At 48.5% G+C, this 22,912-nt stretch overlaps 1 protein-coding gene across 1 annotated transcript in view; it reads left to right on the top strand.

Annotated features, from left to right (window-relative positions):
- The window catches only part of P2RX5 (purinergic receptor P2X 5), a 38,299-nt gene that overhangs the window by 3,354 nt on the left and 12,033 nt on the right, over positions 1-22,912 (top strand). The window contains exons 2-7 of the mRNA XM_081172171.1: positions 10,275-10,425; positions 15,634-15,705; positions 17,458-17,533; positions 18,649-18,745; positions 18,869-18,949; positions 20,747-20,885. Coding sequence (XP_081028297.1) covers positions 10,275-10,425; positions 15,634-15,705; positions 17,458-17,533; positions 18,649-18,745; positions 18,869-18,949; positions 20,747-20,885 — 616 coding nt within the window. The remainder of the gene's footprint in view (positions 1-10,274; positions 10,426-15,633; positions 15,706-17,457; positions 17,534-18,648; positions 18,746-18,868; positions 18,950-20,746; positions 20,886-22,912) is intronic.

The raw sequence follows: 22,912 nt of genomic DNA, 5'->3' as shown, positions 1-22,912 counted from the left end.
TATTCAGAAATAAACCTCTGTTTTCCAAGCGCTTTGGATGTGCATTTGGGAACTGCACACAGACTCAGATGATTAATGGATCCATTGAATGGATTGATTTAATCAGCTAAAACATCTGCATATATTAACAAACCCGCAATGTCCCCGTCCCACTGGAGGTTTAAAGGAGACTTGTTTTGTTGAGTCGGTACAAAATGGAGTTGGTGGTGGGGCTGAAAATGGTCGTGGGGCTCAGGAAGAAAATGGGAATCCTTCCGTTACCCACGGGTTTCTTTTAAAAACCACAGTTCCTTTACAAATAATCTGGTGCTCAAGTTATAGAAGGACGTGTGAGAATTTAAATCAGCATGGATTTTCTGATTGAGACAGATGTTTTGAGACTACAGTTCCCATCATCTCTGACCACTGGTCCTGCTAGCTAGGGATCATGGGCCAAAAAACATCTGGAGGGCTGAGACTGAGGAAGCCTGGATCCTCAGGGTCCCTTCCAACTCGATGATTCTCTGAAAGGTTCTGGGTTCGATTCCTTGCCAGAGTGGTGTAGTGGTTAAGAGCGGTAGTCTCGTAATCTGGTGAACCAAGTTCGATTCCCTGCTCCTCCACATGCAGCTGCTGGGTGACCTTGGGCCAGTCACACTTCTCTGAAGTCTCTCAGCCCCACTCACCTCACAGAGTGTTTGTTGTCGGGGAGGAAGGGAAAGGAGAATGTTAGCCGCTTTGAGACTCCTTCGGGTAGTGATAATGCGGGATATCAAATCCAAACTATTCTTCTTCTTGCATTGATGAAGAATCTCATCTTAGGGCGATTGAAAGCTCCCCACATTGGAAAGCTTCTGCCAGTCAGTGCGTGTAGACAAGGCCAAGCGTTCTTCCAGGCTGTCGCTATCTATTGAATTAGTACGAAACAACTTCCGGTGCTCCTGATTAAACTTTTCGTTCCAGACCATGAGGACTAGAATCTTGCTTTGTTTTTAGGGAATGCTCAGAACTCGGTGGTTATCCAGAAGGTCTCAGGTCCAGTTCCCAATCCACCCCCAGGGTGGGCTGATATATATTCCCTGGCTGAAACCCTGGAGAGCTGCTGCCAGTCGGTGCAGACAACACTGAGCTAGATGGACCATTGGGGCTGACTCTGTCCTCTGCCTGCAACTGGCTTTCAGCTGCTCTTCTGCAAAGCCCCATTCAGCACAGATCAGGTTGCCATGGCAGCAACGTGGAGGATGCTTTAGCGCAGTGATTGTCGGTGCTGCAGAATTTGGGAGCAGGCGTGGCCCACCGTGACTTCACGTCCCACGGAGGTGGCAAACCCTTCTCAGCCCAAGGACAACCACTTAGGGGGCAGGTGCCTATAGGGCTAAAAGGGGCTCTCTCCTGCCAGCCAAGCCATGTGTGCTGCTGCCCATCACTCCCCCCCTTGAAAATCTCCCTCATTTCTGGCAATTCTCTCCCACACGAGGTAGTGATCGGCCCCCAACCTGGATGGCTTTTTAAAAAAATAATAATTTATTTTTGTATTTTCTGTTTTGCATAAACGAATGGATTAAATACATATACATATAACCCCTTCTGACTTCCCTCCCCCCACCGTGGATCTGAACAGAATGATTTCCCCCTCTGCATCTCTATCGTAAGTCTATTTTTATAAATCCTTAGTTCAAGTTTTTACCACAAGTTTTCTGTCAATCCTACCAATGTATGTAATTGTTTACAATAGTTCCCCCCCCCAAAAATAAATCATAAACTTTCCCCATTCTTTATTAAAGACCTCCTCTTCCTGGGTGTGGGTGGGTGTGTTTAAATTTTCTGTTTTACAATTTGAAATACTTATTTCAACATCCTTAAAATATCAACGACTTCCCTTTCCGTGGTTCATTTTGCATATCATAAATCCCTGCGTATTTTACAAAAACAAAACCGTTCAGTGTTCCATTATTACATCTGTCGAAACTTATTTGCACAGCTGAATTTATCTTAATGCTGCTAAACCTCTTCCTGGTTTCTAATTCTTCCCGTGAGTTTTGCCATCTCGACACCGTTCATCAGTTTCGTCCATTTGGCTTTAAAAGAGGAACCGGGCAAATCCAGGAAGGAGGATAAAGCCACTGTCCCTCCACCAAATACCAGTTTGACGAAGGCTTCTGTTTCTTTCTCTGGCCAGATGAGTCCGAGCAGGGGTAGGCAAACTAAGGCCCAAGGGCTGGATCCGGCCCAATCGCCTTCTAAATCCGGCCTACGGACGGTCCGGGAATCAGCGTGTTTTTACATGAGTAGAATGTGTCCTTTTATTTAAAATGCATCTCTGGCTTATTTGTGGGGCATAGGAATTCGTTCATTTGTTTTTTCAAAATATAGCCCGGCCCCCCACAAGGTCTAAGGGATATATAGTCCGGCCCCCTGCTGAAAAAGTTTGCTGACCCCTGAGTCAGAGGAAGAAACACAAGCCGTCATTCACTTCCCTGAGTTGATGACCTTCTTCAGCACAGATGCTGAAGGAGAAGCAGAGGAGTAGATTCCAAGAAGGAGCCCAAGGCGATAGGTCAGGCAGATTGTCCTAGTTCTAGGGGTTGCGCCGACCTTGCGAGGTAGGACGGTTGTGGCGCTGGAATGCCTTTGTTGGGTCTCGATGAGCATCTGACATCCGGTTGTGAAAGCTCACCAGTATCCTCATCCTCTCTTGCCATCCATCTCCTCCCCTCTGGTTCTGATGCTTCTTGGAATCTGTTCCTCTGCTCATCTTTCCTGTTCGTATCCTTCTTTTCTTCCGAGGAGCTCGAGGTGGCAAGCAGACAAGTCCTCCCTATTTTTCTCTTTCTTTATCAATCACTCATAGCTGAGTAAGATTGTCTTCCATAAACACGGTTTTAGCAATGAGTCCGTAAGTGACTGTGGAGGCCAATTCTGGATCCACACGTCCTTCCACAGTGGGGACATGGGTTTCCGGGCCGGAGTTGATCCTCAGGCTGTGCTTAGCAAATAGGAAGCAGCAAACAATGCGTAATTAAAAAAATATAAGATCAAGCCGTTATACCAATCTGTCCCCCTGCCCCCATCGTTCTGCCCGGACACTAAGGCCTAGCTCCAAGGAGGGCCTTTTGGCGGTTCCCACACTGTGAGATGTGAGGTTACAGGGAACCAGGCAGAGGGCCTTCTTGGTGGTGGCGCCCGCCCTGTGGAATGCCCTCCCATCAGATGTCAAGGAAATAAACAACCATCTGACTTTTAGAAGACATCTGAAGGCAACCCTGTATCGGGAAGTTTTTAATGTTTGATGTTTTATCGCCTATTATTATTATTATTAGGGATGCGGGTGGCGCTGTGGGTTAACCCACAGAGCCTAGGGCTTGCCGATCAGAAGGTTGGAGGTTCGAATCCCCGCGACGGGGTGAGCTCCTGTTGCTTAGTCCCTTGCTCCTGCCAACCTAGCAGTTCAAAAGCACATCAAAGTGCAAGTAGATAAATAGGCGGGAAGGTAAATGGCATTTTTGTACGCTGCTCTGGTTCGCCAGAAGCGGCTTAGTCATGGTGGCCACATGACCCAGAAGGTGTACGCCGGCTCCCTTGGCCAATAAAGTGAGATGGGTGCCGCAACCCCAGAGTCGGCCAAGACTGGACCTAATGTTCAGGGGTCCCTTTACCTTTATTATTATTATTATTATTATTATTATTAATCTGTTGGCAGATGCCCAGAGTGGGTGGGGTAATAGTAATAATAATAATAATAATAATAATAATTATTATTATTATTATTACACAGTTTCCTTTGAGCTGGGGAACAGAAGCCAAGAGAAACATCAACATCATTATGAGTGCAATTAAAACACAGCATTTTTTCTATAAGTTGCAGAATTCTACTTTCCTTAGGGAGATACTATGAGTTGCACTTTTTTAATTTTTCTGTCAGGGCAGCGTGCACGAGTTTTCACTTGGGAGAGGGCTGATGTGATGACCCAGATCCCTGTAGGCATCAAAGGAGAGCAAATTGCTTCCCTGTAGCCAAGATGCCTCTCTGACGCGTGGGCGCTCAAGGATGTGACAGTCATTTACGTGGCACGTGGCTGTCGAACGACATACTTTCTGACGCAGCTGTCAGCGTTTAATTACGGTACATTTAATTCCCTGCTTCCGCCTGGGCTCGGCAAGTTAGTAATTTAAGCCACGTGGAGGTGGTGATACCTTCAAGATTTTGTTTAGGAAGAAAGCAGACTCCCCACCCCCTGAGAATGCCACCAGCTTTCTCTCCCCACCACACATGGCTGCGGTGACTTTTACTAGCTGTGTGACAGGCAGAAATTCAACAGGGAATGCTTTATCCTCCCCATAGAGAAGCCAGTGACTTGCTTTGCCTTGCCGTTCCGGCTGAGGTATGCAGAGAATTTCAAAGAAGGGAAAGGAGTCAGTCCACAATCCAATCTGTGCATCAGGAGGGATGGAGTCCTGGTCACCCAGAGACTCACAAAGGGAGACACCAATGAGTGCCTAGGTGCTACTGGCAGCAATTCCCAGGACTTCTAGCTTCCAGCTGGAAATATTCCTGGAAATGAAACCCCTTCCAAAGTAGTAGTAGTAGTAACAACAACAACAACAAAAATAAAAATAATTAATAATAATTTATTTATACCCCGCCCATCTGGCTGGGTTTCCCCAGCCACTCTGGGCGGCTTCCAACAAAATATTAAAAAATAATAAAATATCAGACATTACAAGTGTGATGGGATGATGAGCTGCTTGTGCGTAAAATCGTAGTCCCTCAGAGTTTATGCAAATCCACAAACCTCTGTCTGTGACAGAGCTCCTCAGACATGTCTGCTCTAGTCACTTGCAGATTCCGACAGTGGTTGCTTTCGGAATCGTTTCCAGCATAAAAGCTCCTTAACGGAAACACGTCTTCTGGACTCACGGCGTGACAGCTTCCGGCGAGGAATGGGTCTCCCTATGGGAGCTTCAGACACCTCCCCACTGTTCTCGCTGGACGTGTCCCTGAGCCCTCCCTCTTGCTCGCTTTCCCTCAGAGATCCACCTCTTTCCCTGCTGGTTCCTGCTTCGGCTGCTGAGTCTCTCCCAGCCTCCGTGAGACTTTCCACCAGAGACCCACCTCTCCCCCTGCTGGTCCCTGCTTCAGCTGCTGAGTCCCTCACAGCCTCCGTGAGCCCTTTCCCCACCTGTTCCTCCGATGGCAGTTCCCTGACATCCACCTCCCCTCCAGGGCCCCCTTCACCCCCTCCCATTCCCTCTCCTCTGGGCGGTGAGGAGGTAAAACCCCGAAAAGAATCCTCTTCATCTTCAGACGTCTCGAACATTTCCCTCCATCGGTCTTCGTTCCGGCTCGCTGAATCCTCCTCCTCCTCGGAATCTGGGAACCCCTCCAACTCCTCTTCTTCGTCGGTGGTGGCAAAGTATTCCCTCCGGAACCTCGCCACAGGCTGAGGTTTACGTGGGAACCTCTGATGAAAAGTTTCTATTAAAACCTCGTCATTGACATCCTCTGCCATGACCCAGGTGTTTTCCGACTCCGGTTCCCCTTCCCAAAGGGGTGAACATGGTGGTTTTCCATTCATCCCCTTTCCTTATGCGTATCAGGTTGTACGCCCCCCTGAGGTCCAGCTTTGTAAAAATATTTCCCTTCCGCACCCTGTTCAAAATGTCGTCGATCCTGGGCATAGGGAAGGCCGCTGGTTCTGACACTGCGTTTAAAGCCCTGAAGTCACACACCAGTCTCGGCTTGTCCGTGTTTTTCTTATCCACAAAAAACACTGGGCTGCCTCCCACCGCTCTGGACTCTCTGATGAAACCTCGCTTCAGGTTCTTGTCAATAAACTCTCTTAACTCCTGCATCTCTCTGTCTGACATGGCGTGCAGTTTGCCTACAGGGAGCTGTGCCCCAGGGAGTAAATTGATTTGACAGTCAAAGGGTCTATGCGGGGGTAGTTGGTCAGCTTCCCTTTCGCTGAACACGTCGCTGAGATCTGCGTATTGTTGTGGTACCTTCACCTGCTCCGTTACTTCCGTCCCTGCTAGGGTAGCTTGGGCCCCTGCTGAACCCTTTCCTTCCCTGCAGTGTTCTAAGCAATGTGCGGAACCAAAGGAAACCACTCTCTGATGCCAGCCCACCAGCGGATCATGTAACGCCAGCCAGCTCATCCCCAAGATAATAGGAGCCCCTCCCAAGGTGGCCACATTAAACGCTATCAGTTCGGTGTGCCTTGCCACCTTCATGATCATTGGGACGGTCTGCAAGCTGACTTCTCCTCCCAACAGCTCCCTGCCATCGATCGTGGTCACCTGCAGGGGGTTGCTTAACGGGATCGTCTATATCTGGTGTTCAGCTGCAAACCCTTTGCTCATAAAATTGCAGGAGCTGCCTGAGTCCAACAGCGCCTTTATCTTTAGAGGGTAGCCGTTTTGCAGCTCTAGGGACACTTCTATCACTAAGGCAGGTTTAGGAGGTTCTGGCTTGGGCACTTTCACTGCTCTTTGGCCTGGCTGCTGTGCCCCGACGGTGGCAGCCAGGCGTTGGCTTTTACTGGCTCCGGTATTTCCTCCACTCCTCCCTCCACAGCTCCCACCATCCCTTGCCATTCCTTCCTCTGGGGGCAGACTCTGGCAAAGTGACCTGGCTGTTGGCAGAGATAGCATTTCCGGGCGCCTTTTCCATCCTTCTTTCCCCCCTCACTGGGTTTTGAAACTGCGCGCGCGCGCGCTGTTCCGATTTCCATCGGCTCCGCCGGCGGGAAATTTGGCTCTGGAATGTCTGGAATGCAGAACTCCTTCCACCGTTCCCCTTTCCCTTCCCGCCTCTCCAAGGCTCTCGCCTCCTGGCGCGCCCCTATGGTCAGCGCAGATTTGGTCAGCTGATCCATAGAAACCGCCCTGGGACTCCGGGAAAGTTCGTCTTTCACAGCCGAAGCAAGACCTTCTTCAAATAGCATTTGAATGGGTTCTGCCGATAAGTCCCACCCCAATCTATGAACCAGCATGGTGAACTCAGTCCAGTACTCACGGACAGATCGGCTTCCCTGCTTGCAAGCCATTAGCTGTCTGCGCACCACTCCCTCCTCAATATCGCTGGAAAACATGAGATCCATTGCACGAAAGAACTTCATGGTGTCCTTTAGGACGTCATTGTGCGTTGCCATCAGGGGTCTAACCCAGTCCCTCGCCCCCTTTTCAAGATGCCCAATCACGAAAGCCACTCGTGATTCCTCATCAGGGAATTCATCAAACTGCACATTGAGGGCATATTGCATCTCTGTCCTAAAGGCATGGTATTCCTTGGGGTCCCCCCCAAACTTCTGCACCAATCCTGGTACCTTTCTGGTAAACTGGGTGGCTTTCCCCTTCTTGTCTGCATCCTGAGCCCTTCTCTCCTCAAGCCTCGCCGTCTGCAGCGCCAGTTGGATTTCCAACGCTCGGTACCTTTCTTCCAAGCTTGGACCCGCTCCAACTCCTGCTTCTCCGGTTCCGGCTGGGTCGCTCATGATGCCTTCTCCTGCACAGGCAGCTTACAAAGACTGTCGGAATGCTGTGATGGGATGATGAGCTGCTTGTGCGTAAAATCGTAGTCCCTCAGAGTTTATGCAAATCCACAAACCTCTGTCTGTGACAGAGCTCCTCAGACATGTCTGCTCTAGTCACTTGCAGATTCCGACAGTGGTTGCTTTCGGAATCGTTTCCAGCATAAAAGCTCCTTAACGGAAACACGTCTTCTGGACTCACGGCGTGACAGCTTCCGGCGAGGAATGGGTCTCCCTATGGGAGCTTCAGACACCTCCCCACTGTTCTCGCTGGACGTGTCCCTGAGCCCTCCCTCTTGCTCGCTTTCCCTCAGAGATCCACCTCTTTCCCTGCTGGTTCCTGCTTCGGCTGCTGAGTCTCTCCCAGCCTCCGTGAGACTTTCCACCAGAGACCCACCTCTCCCCCTGCTGGTCCCTGCTTCAGCTGCTGAGTCCCTCCCAGCCTCCGTGAGCCCTTTCCCCACCTGTTCCTCCGATGGCAGTTCCCTGACAACAAGCTTCTCTGCTGTGATGTTTTTAACACTGGAGCTGCCCAGAGTGGCTGGGGAAACTCAGCCAGATGGGCGGGGTATAAATAAATTATTATTATTATTATTATTATTATTATTATTATTATTATTATTATTATTAACAGGGCTGCCTTCAGATGTCTTCTAAAAGTCAGACACTTGCTTATTTCCTTGACATCTAATGGGAGGGCGCTCCACAGGGCGGGCACCACCACCGAGAAGGCCCTCTGCCTTCTTCCCTGTAACCTCACTTCTCGCAGGGAAGGAACCGCCAGAACCTCAGTGTCCGATCTGAACGATGGGGGTGGAGACGCTCCTTCAGGTATACTGGACTGAGGCCATTTAGGGCTTTAAAGGTCAGCATCAGCACTTTGAAATGTGCTTGGAAACATACCAGGAGCCAGTACAGGTTTTTCAGGACTGGTGTTATGTGGTCTCGGCAGCCGCTCCCAGTCACCAGTCTAGCTGCCGCATTCTGGATTAGTTGCAGTTTCTGGGTCACCTTCAAAGGTAGCCCCACGTAGAGCACGTTGCAGTAGTCCAAGCGGGAGATAACCAGAGCATGCACCAATCTGGTGAGACAGTCCGCAGGCAGGGAGGGTCTCAGGCTGCGTACCAGATGGAGCTGGTAAACAGCCGCCCTGGACACAGAATTGACCTGCGCCTCCATGGACTGCTGTGAGTCCAGAATGACTCCCAGGCTGCACACCTGGTCTTCCAGGGGCACAGTTGCCCCATTCAGGACCAGGGAGTCCTCCACACCAACCCGCCACCTGCCCCCCAAAAGCAGTACTTCTGTCTTGTCTTGTCTTGTCAGGATTCAACCTCACCCGCCATCCATCCTCCAACCGCCTCCAGACACTCACACAGGACATTCTCCGTCTCTTTTGTGACTGGTTTGAGCCCTGATTTTTAATTTCGCCCAAGCCAAGAACTGACTTCTGATGGAACATTAGCAGCTTCCTTTATTGAAGCAGACCGGCTCAGTCCAGCTCAGTATTGTCTACACTGACTGGCAGCAGCTCTCCAGGGTTTCGCGCAGGGAGTCGTTTCCCAGTCCACAGTTTCAGAGCAAGGGAATTTCCTACCCTACCTGGAGGCAATGGGGATTGAACCCTGAACCTCCTGCGTGCAAAGCAGAGGCTTCCCTGAGATACAAAACAAGAGTTCTAGTCCTCATGGTTCTGGATTTAAAGGTGATTAAATAAGAGCAGAGGGAGTTGCCTTAGACCAAGTTATCCAGCTCAGTACATCATGCATTTTATTGAGTTTATCTAGCTCAATGCAGCATGCATTTTATTGAAACACAAGAGCAGTCAAGTACAACATCCCTAGAGTGGACATAAAAGGGGATGTCTGGACCAGCCAGTCGGAACTTCCTGTTTCTCCTAAGCTAGGACAGACTTCCTCTGCATGTGACTAGAGGTGGGCGTGGCCTCACCTGCCCAGGTAACAAAAGAGCAGGACTGGTCAGCCATCTCTCTCTCTCTGACCACATTTGTCGAAGAAGCAACATCTGCTTAGCCTATGATGCTTTCTTGGCTTCCAGCCAAGAGAGGACAAAGGGACTGTCTCCTTATGAGATAGTTTCCAGGTGTATGTTACTTTTCTAAGCTAAGTCTGATTCTGGGATCCAGTTGTGAACAGAATGTGAGTGAGTAAACTCTTTTTATACTTTTATAGAAGACTGTGTCGTGTCTGATCTTTTTATGAGGGACTAAATGGGGGATTACCTTTAAAACGTGTTTTAGAGGCTTTAGCGAGCCTGAGCAAACGCATCCACTGCGAGTTTAAAGGGGAGAATGTTACTTTGCTAAATTGTGGAACTTGTTAACACAAGTTGGAAAGGAGATAATCAAACAATATATCCTCTCCTGCATCCCTGAACATTCTCGCAGTCTAGACCAGGCACGTCCAACAGGTAGATCATGATATAATCTGTTGTAGATCACTGGTAGATCACTGGCAGTCTCTTGGGAAATGGCCACCCCTGGTCTAGACTGTCTGGGAGATGCCAGGAACCGAACCGGGACCCTTCTGCATGCAAAGCAGATGCTCTACTGCTGAGCTACGACCCCTTCCCAAAGGAAAGGCGAAGTCAAGAAAGGAATGGGATGTTAATTACCATTTGAAAAAAAGAGTGCCCCTGGGCATATCTAGAAGGCCGGCCAACCATCCATCACAGCTCTGATTTAGCCCCTGATTCAGAAAACTCTTGTGTCGACTGTTGTTTCACTCTCTGTTGCATTTCCAGGTGGGTCTTCGTGGTCAAGAAAGGCTACCAGGATGTGGATACGTCTATCCAGAGCTCCGTCATCACCAAGGTGAAAGGCGTGGCTTTCACCAACACCTCTGAGCTGGGCGAAAGGCTGTGGGATGTCGCAGACTATGTCATCCCCCCACAGGTACCCACACTGACCCAGTTTGGCTGCCTTCTTTCCCCTGATTCTAAGCATCAACATATTTGTCTCTCATATATAGATTTATATAGATAGGGGACGCAGGTGGCGCTGTGGGTTAAACCACAGAGCCTAGGACTTGCCGATCAAAAGGTTGGCGGTTCGAATCCCCGTGACGGGGTGAGCTCCCATTGCTCGGTCCCTGCTCCTGCCAACCTAGCAGTTCAAAAGCACGTCAAAGTCCAAGTAGATAAATAGGTACCGCTCTGGCGGGAAGGTAAATGGCATTTCCGTGCGCTGCTCTGGTTCGCCAGAAGCGGCTTAGTCATGCTGGCCCCATGACCCGGAAGCTGTACGCTGGCTCCCTCGGCCAATAAAGCGAGATGAGCGCCGCAACCCCAGAATTGTCCATTTACGGAAGACAATCTTACTCGGCTACGAGTGATCGCCAAGGAAGAAGAAGAAGATTAATTTACAAGCCCTGAAGTCCAGGGTAGCTCAGGGATTGCCTGAACCTTTTATATCCTGGCAAAGATCACCTGCAGGAAGGTCTCTGGTCTACGTTGGTGAAGCTCACTGTAGAACAAGAAGAAACTCGGCCACTAGAGATTCATCGGGCGCCTTCTCTGCCAACTTTGGCAAATTTAGATGCCCAGGCCTGTGTGCGTTGAGTCTTGCCAGGACTCTCTGAGCCTGTGGATTTCCCCTGCAAATCCTCCTGGCCTTTGTGGATTCCTTGCTGGTTTCTCTTCAAGGTGAATGCAGCCCAGTCCCCTGGGTCTCTCTCTGCAGAGATGTGGCTCTATGCCCCATGCTAAGTATAGCCACTGACTGTAGCAATAAACAAGGATGGCAAGGTGAGCCAAAGGCTTTTTTTAAGAAGAGGAAGAAGTAGTATCCACGGGCCGCAAATTAAAGTGCTTTTAAAATCGCCCTGCTGCTTGAAACGGGAGGTTTCATAGAACCGGCAGATGTGGGGAATGATCGATGCTGCCTTTTAATGTCAGTAGCTCTTAATAATGTGCAGCCTGCAAATCACCCGGATGACTACCAGAAGGATGTTCGAAGGGATCCTAGCTGTTGGGTCAGGCCAGAGGGAGCCCATCTAGGCCTGCAACCTGGACCAACGAGATGCCCCTTTAATAAACAAAAATCTGCCCTGATTCCCTTATGGGGGACACAAGAGCCCTGATAGAGTCTATTGCAGGTTCTCCATCAGTCGGAGAAAATAACAGAGGCCAACTAGAGAATATTGAGAAGCAAAGCAACTAGTAAGCCTGATCTTTATTGAACTGTTGCAACAGGGTGCCCCCTTCACACGCAGGAGAAGGAGGAGGATCCCAAACAAAGGCGTGCCCGCCCTTATAGAGACATTTTAAATTGCCCACCCTGGAGTCCGAAACCACCTCCAGAAACATCATACATACATCACAGAAGGGGTGTAGCTCAAGACCACCCCCCAGACACATTATACCTACATCACAGAAGGGGTGGTCTACAACAGAAATCCGAGTTCGTTGTTTATCTACTGTCTGGCAGGTTACCTATTAATGGTCACTTGATTGGATTACTTGGGGAGCCTGGCAAGTCTTTTGTAATGATAAATACAGTGGTGCCCCGCAAGACGAACGCCTCGCGAGACGAAAAACTCGCGAGACGAAAGGTTTTTTCGTTTTCGAGTTGCTTCGCAAGACGAATTTCCCTATGGGCTTGCTTCGCAAAACGAAGCTTGCCCCCGCACCCCGGACCTCTTTTGAAGCAAGGGGCGGCGGGGAGAAGATCGCTTCTCCCCGTTGCCAGCCCCGCAATCTCCGGGGACAGAGGGGAAGGCACGCGTGTGCCTTCCCCTCTGTCTCTGGACCCCTTTTGAACCAAGGGGCGGCAACGGGGAGAAGCGATCTTCTCCCCTCCGCCCCTTGCTTCAAAAGAGGGGACAGAGGGGAAGGCGCCTGCGCCTTCCCCTCTCTCCCCGGACCCCTTTTGAACCAAGGGGCGGCAACGGAGAGAAGCGATTCTCCCCGCTGCCCCTTCCCTTGCTTTAAAACAGGTCCCCTCTGTCCCCGGACGGTCTCCATAGGAACACATTGATTGATTTTCAATGCATTCCTATGGGAAACCGTGCTTCGCAAGACGAAAAACTTGCAAGAAGAAAAAACTTGCGGAACGAATTAATTTCGTCTTGCGAGGCACCACTGTACTTAGTTCCTGGGCCAGGTCACAGGCTCACACCCTATTCATATCTTAAATGTGCCCTAAAGACAGGTTTTGTGAAGGAAAAGACAATGGGGAGGCTTTTCCATTTTCCTTTGACCTTGCAGAGAAAACATTTGGTCAGTTTGGGAGCAAAAATGGCTCCAGGGCTGCCCTCCTGTGCTGCCTCAGACATGTGGCCCATACATTTATGTACGCGTTTGCCTGGCACATCCATGAACATTTATTATACATATATAAGACCTTAATTTTTTTTTATTTCACCCCGATGGGAAACAGGAAAGCAGGACTTGAGCACAATATCAGTTTCCACCAACTGATATTCAGAGGCACGTGCATTGCGTGTTAGGGGAAAGGTCTTCCCTCTGGTGGGGGACACATCCTGCTCCTTCTGGGGTTGTTCATCCATGTTTGGTCCCCACCCTGCACTTGGCTCTCACCTGCGGCTCCTGGAAGCTGCCAGCATGCGACATCGACCACACCCCAGGAAATGGCTTCGACCGGCTGGCTCAGCCAGTTGAGGGGAGCCGATGGGTCTCAAACCCTCAGTGAGTTAGGGGCTTCCCTTGCCTGCAAAGACAGGCTCTGGCGGATCAAGCAGACGAGACCAAGAGTGAGTCCAACGGTCAAGAAGGCAGTTTCTGCACATGCTGTAGTGTGATAGGAATTTTGAGGTCTTAGATATATGGTAATGTTCATAAGTGTACCAACCAAACACGTACATAGATCAGCACAGGAAGACCGACCTGGAACCATTTTGATTCCCAAATTGTCCCAAACTGACCAAATGTTTTCTCTGCAAGGTCAAGGAAAATGGAAAAGCCTCCCCATTGTCTTTTCCTTCACAAATCCTGTCTTAAGGGTATGTCTGTGTTTGAATAGGGTGTGAGCCTGTGACCTGGCCCAGGAACTAAGTACTTATCATTACAAAAGACTGGTCAGGCTCCCCAGGCAATCCAGTCAAGTAACCTGCCAGACAGGAGATAAACAATGACAGGAGAAAAACAACATTCAAATTTCTGTTGTAGATCACCTTTTCTGTGATGTAGGTATGATGTATCTGAGGGGTGGTCTTAGGTTACAGCCCTTCTGTGATGTATGTATGATGTTTCTGGGGGTGGTCTTGATCTACAGGGTGGCAATTTCAAAAGTTGATATAAAGCCTTGCACGCCATTGTTCTGGGTTGTTCCTCCCTCCTTTGTGTGGTGAGTGAGGACCCTGTTGCAACAGATCAATAAAGATCAGGCTTACTAGCTGCTTTGCTTCTCAATATTCTCTGGTTGGCCTCTGTTATTTTCTCCTACCAATAGGGAACCTACGTAAGGACTCTATATGGGCTCTTGGATACCCCATAAGGGGGAAAAGGGCATTTTTTGTTTACAACAGTAGCAGCCTTTCTCAACCTGTGGGTCCCCAGATGTTGTTGAACTACAACTCCCATCACCCCTAGCTAGCAAGGCCAGAGCTCAGGGATGATGGGAGTTGTAGTCTAACAACATCTGGGGACCTACAGGTTGAGAACCGCTGCGAGGGAAGTCAGGAGCAGGTGGGGCTTGGTCGACCTGGGAAAGGAGCCCATGTAGAAGAAGGAAAGCTCTGATGCTAAACCTCCGCTGCCTTGCAGGATATTCTCAGGAGAAGAAAAGGCTCCAGGGAGGAGACCCTGAGACGGTTGGATGTCGCCTTTTACACCTCCTTCTGGCAACTTCCGCAGCCTAGCTGCTGCCAAACGTCTTGCTTTCCTTTGGACCGCCTCAGTAAGGGCAAGAGGGGGGTCTTGTCGTCTGGGGCAGCCCAGGACTTCCAGACACACTGCTCAGACTTGAGCCCCGGGGAGCTCACTTCGGAGCTGCTAACAGAGCAGTTTAACTTCACCCCCGGAGGCGGACTCCATTGTCTCTCAAGCCAGGCAGTTGCCAACAACAGCCTCCAACAGTGTGGGTGAAAAATAGCCATCTTAACTAGTATCCATTCTGAAGGAAATCAGCCCTGAGTGCTCACTGGAAGGACAGATCCTGAAGGTGAGGCTCCAAGACTTTGGCCACCTGATGAGAAGAGAAGACTCCCTGGAAAAGACCCTGATGTTGGGAAAGATGGAGGGCACAAGGAGAAGGGGACGACAGAGGACGAGATGGTGGGACAGTGTTCTCGAAGCTACCAGCATGAGTTTGACCAAACTGCGGGAGGCAGTGGAAGACAGGAGTGCCTGGCGTGCTCTGGTCCATGGGGTCACGAAGAGTCGGATACGACTAAACAACTAAACAACAACAAACTAGTATCCACTGATAATCTTTTCCTCCATAAAGGATATTAATCTGGCGTGGAAAGGTAGAGAAACAAGCAATTAAAACAATACAGTGGTGCCTCGCAAGACGAAATTAATCCGTTCCGCGAGTCTCTTAGTTTAGCAGTTTTTTCGTCTTGCGAAGCAACCCTATTAGCGGTTTAGCGCTATTAGCGGCTTAGCGGCTTAGCAGCTATTAAAGGCTTAGCGGCTTAGCGGCTAAAAGGCTATTAACAGCTTAGCGGCTTAGAAAAAGGGGGGGAAAGCGGAAAAAAATCGCAACACTCGCAAGACGTTTTTGTCTTGTGAAGCAAGCCCATAGGGAAATTCGTCTTGCGAAGCAGCTCAAAAATGGAAAACCCTTTCGTCTAGCGGGTTTTCCGTCTTGCGAGGCAATCGTCTTGCGGGGCACCACTGTAGTGATTTCTCACAGCAGCTACCCAGACGCCCCAACAAGAATGTCACAAGTAGGACCTGAGTCTAGCACCGCTTTCTCTCCCCAGCCTGTGGTTTCCAGCACTGGTATTCAAAATCATTCTTCCTCCAACAGTCGAGGAAGAACATGACCAGTATAGACCAGTGGAGCCTGATCTTTGCTTTGCCCACCGTGACCACAGGCCACATATTATTATTTTTGTCCTCAAGTTGTCAGATTTTTGCTAGCAAAATTCTGAAACTCACTACCTCCTAACCCCTTTTCTCTACTTTGTCTCCTCAGGGCGAAAGCGTCTTCTTTGTGATGACCAACTTGATTGTCACTCCAAACCAACGGCAGGACACCTGTTCTGAGGTAGGCGTTTGTGAACACGGAGAAGCGTTGTGAGTGCTGGTGTCTTAGACAGCGGGCAGGGCAGCAGTTTTGGAGACCATGTGTAAAGATTTCAGCAACAATGACTTGGACAGTCCGATGGCAGCAGGATAGGAACAGAGGCGCTTCCAGTCGGACACTGTTTTGGGGTGGGATTCCGTTAAATGCCAAAAAAATTCAGGTTGCAGAATTATACTGCAATGGGAGGTCTTGCACAGCAAACCCCTTCCCTCAAAATATCGGGCTTTTTTTGCAATAAGAAAAGTGATGGGAAAAGGCATATATAATCTCCCCACTAACAAAAACGAATGCTCATTAAATAGGCATCTTTGTTGATTGATGCTGCAAAAATATCAGGTTGAATGCACATTAAACAGGCCATCTAGAACCACCTAAGAGAACTGGGATTTGACAATCTGGAATTCCCAAGAAGGACACTGAGGTCTAGCCACTTGTTCTTGTTGTTTAAGTTCACATTGGTTCCCGACCACTAGGGGGGTGTGGGAGAATTTTGTTAGAAAGAGGAATGGAGATTCCTGCATGGTCCTCCAAAATAAGTTAATACAAGTACAGTAGTATTCGCAACCGTTGGTTTTCTACTCTAGAGGAATTATGTACCGTGGTACCTTAGTTCTCAAACACCTTGCTACTCAAACATTGCAAACCCGGAAATGAGTGTTCCTGTTTGCAAACTTTTTTGGAAGCTGAACGTGCTCCGTTTTGAGTGTTATGCTTCCGATTTGAGTGCCACACTTCCGTTTTGAGTATTACGCTGAGGTCTGTCTGTTTTTGCTATTTAATTTGAATTTTTTGTTTTGTTTTATTGCTTTCATTTTCTGGCTCAATGGTCTCGTTAGACAGCAAAATGCATGTTAAAATGCTGTTTTAGGGGTTGTTTTTAAAAGTCTGGAACGGATTAATCCATTTTGCATGACTTTCTATGGGAAAGCGCACCTTGGTTTTGGTGGAATGCTTTGGTTTCGGAACGGACTTCCGGAATGGATAAAGTTTGAGAACCAAGGTGCCACTGTATAATAATTACATTAGCTTAATCCATTGAAATGTTGCTGTGAGAATGGTGTTATGTACTGAAGTTCTCACCCTGGGCCAGCAGGGGGATACTGTAGATAGTTATGCAAATAAGGGATCGAAAGTGATGTTCAGTGATTGGATAGTTTTAGAAAATTGTTACAGTTACATTGTACTGGAGCTCTATATAAGCAGGCTGACTGAACCCTTCAGTTCAGTTCTGTCCTGGCCTGTGAATAAACAAGAGCTGTTTGAAGAATCGCTGTGTCGTCTGATATGTTCACCCACAACTTAACAAACAGGATGTTGGGCTCAATGGGCCACTGGTCTGATCTAGCAGGTTCTTCTTGAGATCATATGTTCACTATTGCAGCCACAAGGGTGGAAATAGCATCCTCACCCCTTGCCACATACACAGAAGAAGGACATTGGTGGAGTTCCGATTAAAATGGTTTGGGAGGCACTCTAAATCAGCCTAACCTGCTGCTCTCCTGCTCCTACGGACTGCAACTCCCATCAGCCCCTCCCCAGTGCAGAATGGGGAAGGATGCTTGTGTGGCGCAGTGGTTAGAATATCAGACCAGGACTGGGAAGACTCTGGGTTCAAACCCCCGCTCAGCCATGCAGGTCACTAGGTGACGGACTTTGTGTCAGTCTCTGCCTTCGCCCCTAATTCACGGGATTTCCTTCCCCTTTTCCTTACAGAGCTCTGGTATTCCAGACGCACTCTGTTACCGCAACAGCGACTGCAATTCTGGAGAAGCCGTCGTTGCTGGCAACGGTAAGGATTTCCCAGGCAATTTCTAAAGGCCTTGCCCCAGCTGGAAAACAAACAGGTTTGCTGCGTAACAGGCAATTCTGCCCTGAGATAAATTTCCATTTTAAACGGTTAACTCTGCTGCTGTTGATTTTATTTTATATTTTTGGGGTAACTTTTAAATCGCTGGGGAAGCCGCCCCGATTTTCAAAGGCGGGAGGGCTATCAGAATGCCGAACGATAACTGAAATAAGTGTAATAAACAAAAATCTGCCCTTATTCCCTTATGGGGGACACAAGAGCCCTGATAGAGTCCTTTGTAGGTTCTCTATCAGAGAAAATAACAGAGGCCAACCAGAGAATATTGAGAAGCAAAGCAGCTAGTAAGCTTGATCTTTATTGATCTGTTGCAACAGGGTGTCCCCTTCACACACAGGAGAGAGGAGGAACCCAGAACAAAGGTGTGCCTGCCCTTATATTGACATTTTAAATTGCCCGCCCTGGAGTCCAAGACCACCCCCAGAAACATCATACCTACATCACAGAAAGGGCGGGCTAAAGCAGAAATCTGAGTGCGTTGTTTATCTCCTGTCTGGCAGGTTACCTCTTAATGGTCACTTGATTGGATTACCTGGGGAGCCTGGCCAGTCTTTTGTAGTGACAAATACTTAGTTGCTGAGCCAGGTCACAGGCTCACCCTATTCATATACAGACATACCCTTAAGACAGGATTTGTGAACAAAAAGACAATGGGGAGGCTTTTCCATTTTCCTTCGACCTTGCAGAGAAATATTTGAGGTGAACTTGGGAGGGACAAAACGGTTTCAGGACTTTTTCGGTGGAGTTTCAGACATGTGGTTTATATATTTATGTTTGCTGGGTACATTTATGAACATTTATTATATATATATAAGACCTTGGTGGTTGTTTTTTTTCATAAGTAATCTTCGCGTCCTTATAAAAGTGAGCGGTTGTTTCTAAAAGTTTCCTGCAAGCTGTGTGTTCCCCTTCTCTGTAGCTCCTTGAAAGCTGTGAGCTCTGTCCATTTTAGCAAACACTACTCTTCCCCCACAAAACCCCCAAAATATTCCAGCTAGCTGATTTCACCCCCCCCCTCCATAACTTTGTCTGCCCTGCAGGAGTCAAGACTGGCCGTTGTCTGAAGGCCGGGAACAGCCTGAGTGGGACATGTGAGATCTTAGCTTGGTGTCCGGTGGAGAAGAAAGGCCGGCCAAAGTTGGTCCTAGTTCTTGCATTTATTTATTCACTTAAAACCACTCTAAAATTTTTAAGACAGGCCAACTGTGCCACACTTCCTTGAAGAATCATTAACCCAAGCAACCTGTGCTTTTCCTTTAGAAAGCCTCTTCTGGCAAACGCCGAAAACTTCACCGTCTACATCAAGAACTCCATCCGCTTTCCCAGGTTCAAGTTCTCAAAGTAAGTATTGGTCTTCCCTGTTGCTGAACTTTTTGCAGTCGCAGCAGAAGAAACGGCTTCTGCTAGAGGCACGGATGGTTTTGAAATCAGAGTAGCCAGATTCATGGAGGAGAGATCCGGCAGCAATAGGCTCTTGTCAGAGGAGACGCCTTTCATTCCCTTTACAGTGGTACCTCGGGTTACATACGCTTCAGGTTACATATGCTTCAGGTTACAGACTCCGCTAACCCAGAAATAGTGCTTCAGGTTAAGAACTTTGCTTCAGGATGAGAACAGAAATCGTGCTCCAGCAGCGCAGCGGCAGCAGGAGGCCCCATTAGCTAAAGTGGTGCTTCAGGTTAAGAACAGTTTCAGGTTAAGAACGGACTTCTGGAATGAATTAAGTACTTAACCTGAGGTACCACTGTATTCCCAATGTTCAGTTGGTAAGTGCAGTTCATTATTTTGCCAAAATGGCACAAGGGAGATATCAACAGAATTCAGGGAACCCCCAAAGGGTTTGTAAAATTACAAAAAGTGTTTGGAGAAAAAAGCCTACGTGGGGAATGCCTTCCCCACCTCCCAAAAAAATTGATTGTGAGTTTTATCAGCAGTTGGTTTATTGGCTGTCTGGTTTATTGGAGGTTTTGTACAGTGCTTTTTCCCCCCTTTAAAAATGTTTAGGAATACTCTCATTTTGACTCAAGAAAATCACCATTCTATAGTTCAAATTGGGGGAAATAAATACCATATTGGCCTGAATATAAGCCTCACTTTTTCCCCCCAAATTCTGACTATGAAAAGTTAAAGTGCGGCTTAAATTCGCGACCTTACAAAAATTGCCTTTTATGATGTCGCTGCTGAAAGAGACATATGGTAAAACGGAACGGGTGTGAGTGCCTGTGGGTTTTTAAGGGAGCGGCTGATATTCGGGTATTGTCGTTTTTTCTTTTTCCCCCTTGAATTTTAAAGGTGCAGCTTGTTTGCAGCTGCAGCTTATATTCGGGCCAATATGGTACAGTAAATGGACAAAGGGACAAAGATTCACAAACAGTTTAGGGCAGGGGTCTGCAACCTTTAAGACAAAAAGAGCCACTTGGACCCGTTTCCGAAGGAAAAAAAAACTGGGAGCCGCAAAACTCGTCATTATAAAAATAACTTTTTTGTCACTTTTTTATTATTTCTTTGTTTGACCCCTTAGAATTACTCCTCCTCATAGAAATAAATGTTAAATTAACAAGTTATCTTTTTTGGTGTGTGTGTTCTTCACTCCCCTTCAAAACAGTGACCAGCGTACATGCCCCCTTTCAATGCAGTGACCAGCGTACACGCCCCTTACAATGTAGTGGGCGGGCGGGCGGGAAAGTGATGTCGGGACGGTGCGTGACTAACACACGCACTGCCCCCATGCGACGTCACAGCCAGTACAGCGCCCGCCACAGTGGGGAGTGTCGGGGCGCACAATGCGCCTCCTCCCCTCGCTAGTATCCGCCCTGGAGCTGCGGCAAAGGTGTGAAAGAGCCACATGCGGCTCCGGAGCCCTGGGTTGCAGACCCCTGGTTTAGGGGTATGCGTCCCCCCAGGAAAAAAACCCCACTGGTTTTGCATATGGGTCACATGGTTACTATTTGCTTCTGCATTAGTGCAGTCATGACTTCGTGGTTTTAAAGAACGGGCATGTCATTTTCGTACAATTGGTTTGTCTGCTTGGTTGTTAAAAGCCATGCTGAGCTCCATCCTGGAAAACGAAAGATCTTAAATAAATCAGTGAAATAAAACGTGTCTGCCAATTAACCTTCCTGCACTCCCTCAACGCAGAACCAACGTCCTCGACACCACAGATGACAGCTACCTGAAAACGTGCCGCTACGGACCGGACCATCCTTACTGCCCTATATTCCACCTGGGGAACCTCGTCTCGTGGGCTGGGAGCAACTTTCAGGAAATGGCCTCAGAGGTATGGAGAAACTTGCTGTTCTGCTTCCTTTGGGGGAAAGGGCTACAGCTCAGTGGCAGAGCATCTGGTCCCGGGTTCAAAGCCCCTACATCTCCAGGTAGGGGCTGGGAGAAAGACTTCCTACCTGAAACCCTGGAGAGCTGCTGCCAGTCAGTGGTGGCAGCACTGAGCTAGATGGAGCAACGGTCTGTACAAGGCAGCCCCATGGCCTTGTTTAGTGGCTAGGGACTGTACCGTGGCGCCTTGGTTCTCAAACTTAATCCGTTCCGGAAGTCCGTTCCGAAACCAAAGCGTTCCAAAACCAAGGCGCACTTTCCCATAGAAAGTAATGCAAAATGGATTAATCCATTCTAGACTTTTAAAAACAACCCCTAAAACAGAAATTTAACGTGAATTTTACTCTCTAACGAGACCATTGATCCATAAAATGAAAGCAATAAACAATGTACAGTGGTACCTTGGGTTACAGACACTTCAGGTTACAGATGCTTCAGGTTACAGACTCTGTTAACCCAGAAATAGTGCCTCGGGTTAAGAACTTTGCTTCAGGATGAGAACAGAAATCGTGCTCCGGCGGCGCGGCGGCAGCAGGAGGCCCCATTAGCTAAAGTGGTGCTTCAGGTTAAGAACAGTTTCAGGTTAGGAACGGACCTCCGGAACTAATTAAGTTCTTAACCTGAGGTACCACTGTACTGCAGTCACACAATCAATCAATCAGTAGCTGAACTGGGTTCCACACAGTCACAAAAACAAAACAAAAAGAGCCGCCAAAACAAAAATGCAAAATAAATAGCAAAAACAGACAGACCTCAGCATAACACTCAAAATGGAGCACGTTCGGCTTCCGAAAAGAGTTTGCAAACCGGAACACACACTTCCGGGTTTGCAGTGTTTGGGTTCCAAGTTGTTTGAGTACCAAGGCACCACTGTAGCTCTTGAGTAGAATCACAGAATTGTAGAGTTGCAAGGGATCCTGAGGATAATCTAGTCCAATTTCACCCCAATGCAGGAATATCCCAGCGTCCCCTATGGGGATCGAACCTGCAACCCTGGCGTTATCAGCACCTCGCTCTAACCAATTGAGCGCTTGCTTTCCAGGTAGAAGGTCCCAGGTTTCATCCCTGGCCCCTCCAGTTGAGAAGGGGATCGGGTGATGGGGAAGACGCTCTCACTCTCTGCTCAAGATCCCAGAGAGCAGGGCCAGATTTACGTATAAGCTAAACAAGATATATCTTAAGGCCCCACTCTCTTGGGGGATCCCAAAAGGGAAAAAGAACCCTGGACGTACATTTCCAAAATATAAGATAAAAAACAAAGAAAATAAAACTTACATATAGCAACAGTGTTTTGTGTTGTGCAGGCTCCTATGGTGTAGGTAATGGGCCCCGCCTGCTAGCCTGCTCCCTAAAATATCACCGGTTTGCTCATTTCTATATATAGGGTGCCTACATTCTGCATAGGGATGCGGGTGGTGCTGTGGGTTAAACCACAGAGCCTAGGACTTGCCGATCAGAAGGTCAGCTGTTCAAATCCCCGCGGCGGGGTGAGCTCCCGTTGCTCTGTCCCTGCTCCTGCCAACCTAGCAGTTCGAAAGCACATCAAAGTGCAAGTAGATAAATAGGTACCGCTCCAGCGGGAAGGTAAACGGTGTTTCCATGCGCTGCTCTGGTTCGCCAGAAGCGGCTTAGTCATGCTGGCCACATGACCCGGAAGCTGTACGCCGGCTCCCTCGGTCTATAGAGCGAGATGAGCGCCACAACCCCAGAGTCAGCCACGATTGGACCTAATGGTCAGGGGTCCCTTTACCTTTTTACATTCTGCATGGCAACATGTGCAAATGGCTTCAATACCTATTAGGTCCACATATTACCATATAGCACATGAGTAGGCAAACTAAGGCCCAAGGGCCGGATCCGGCCCAATCGCCTTCTAAATCCAGCCCACGGACGGTCCAGGAATTGGCATGTATTTACATGAGTAGAAAGTGTCCTTTTATTTAAAATGCATCTCTGGGTTATTTGTGGGCA

Source organism: Podarcis bocagei (assembly GCF_964188305.1).
Source record: "Podarcis bocagei genome assembly, chromosome: 15".
NCBI classification, from domain to species: Eukaryota; Metazoa; Chordata; class Lepidosauria; order Squamata; family Lacertidae; genus Podarcis; species Podarcis bocagei.
Note: the sequence above shows the minus strand (reverse complement) of the source record. Positions and strands in the feature narration are given on the sequence as shown.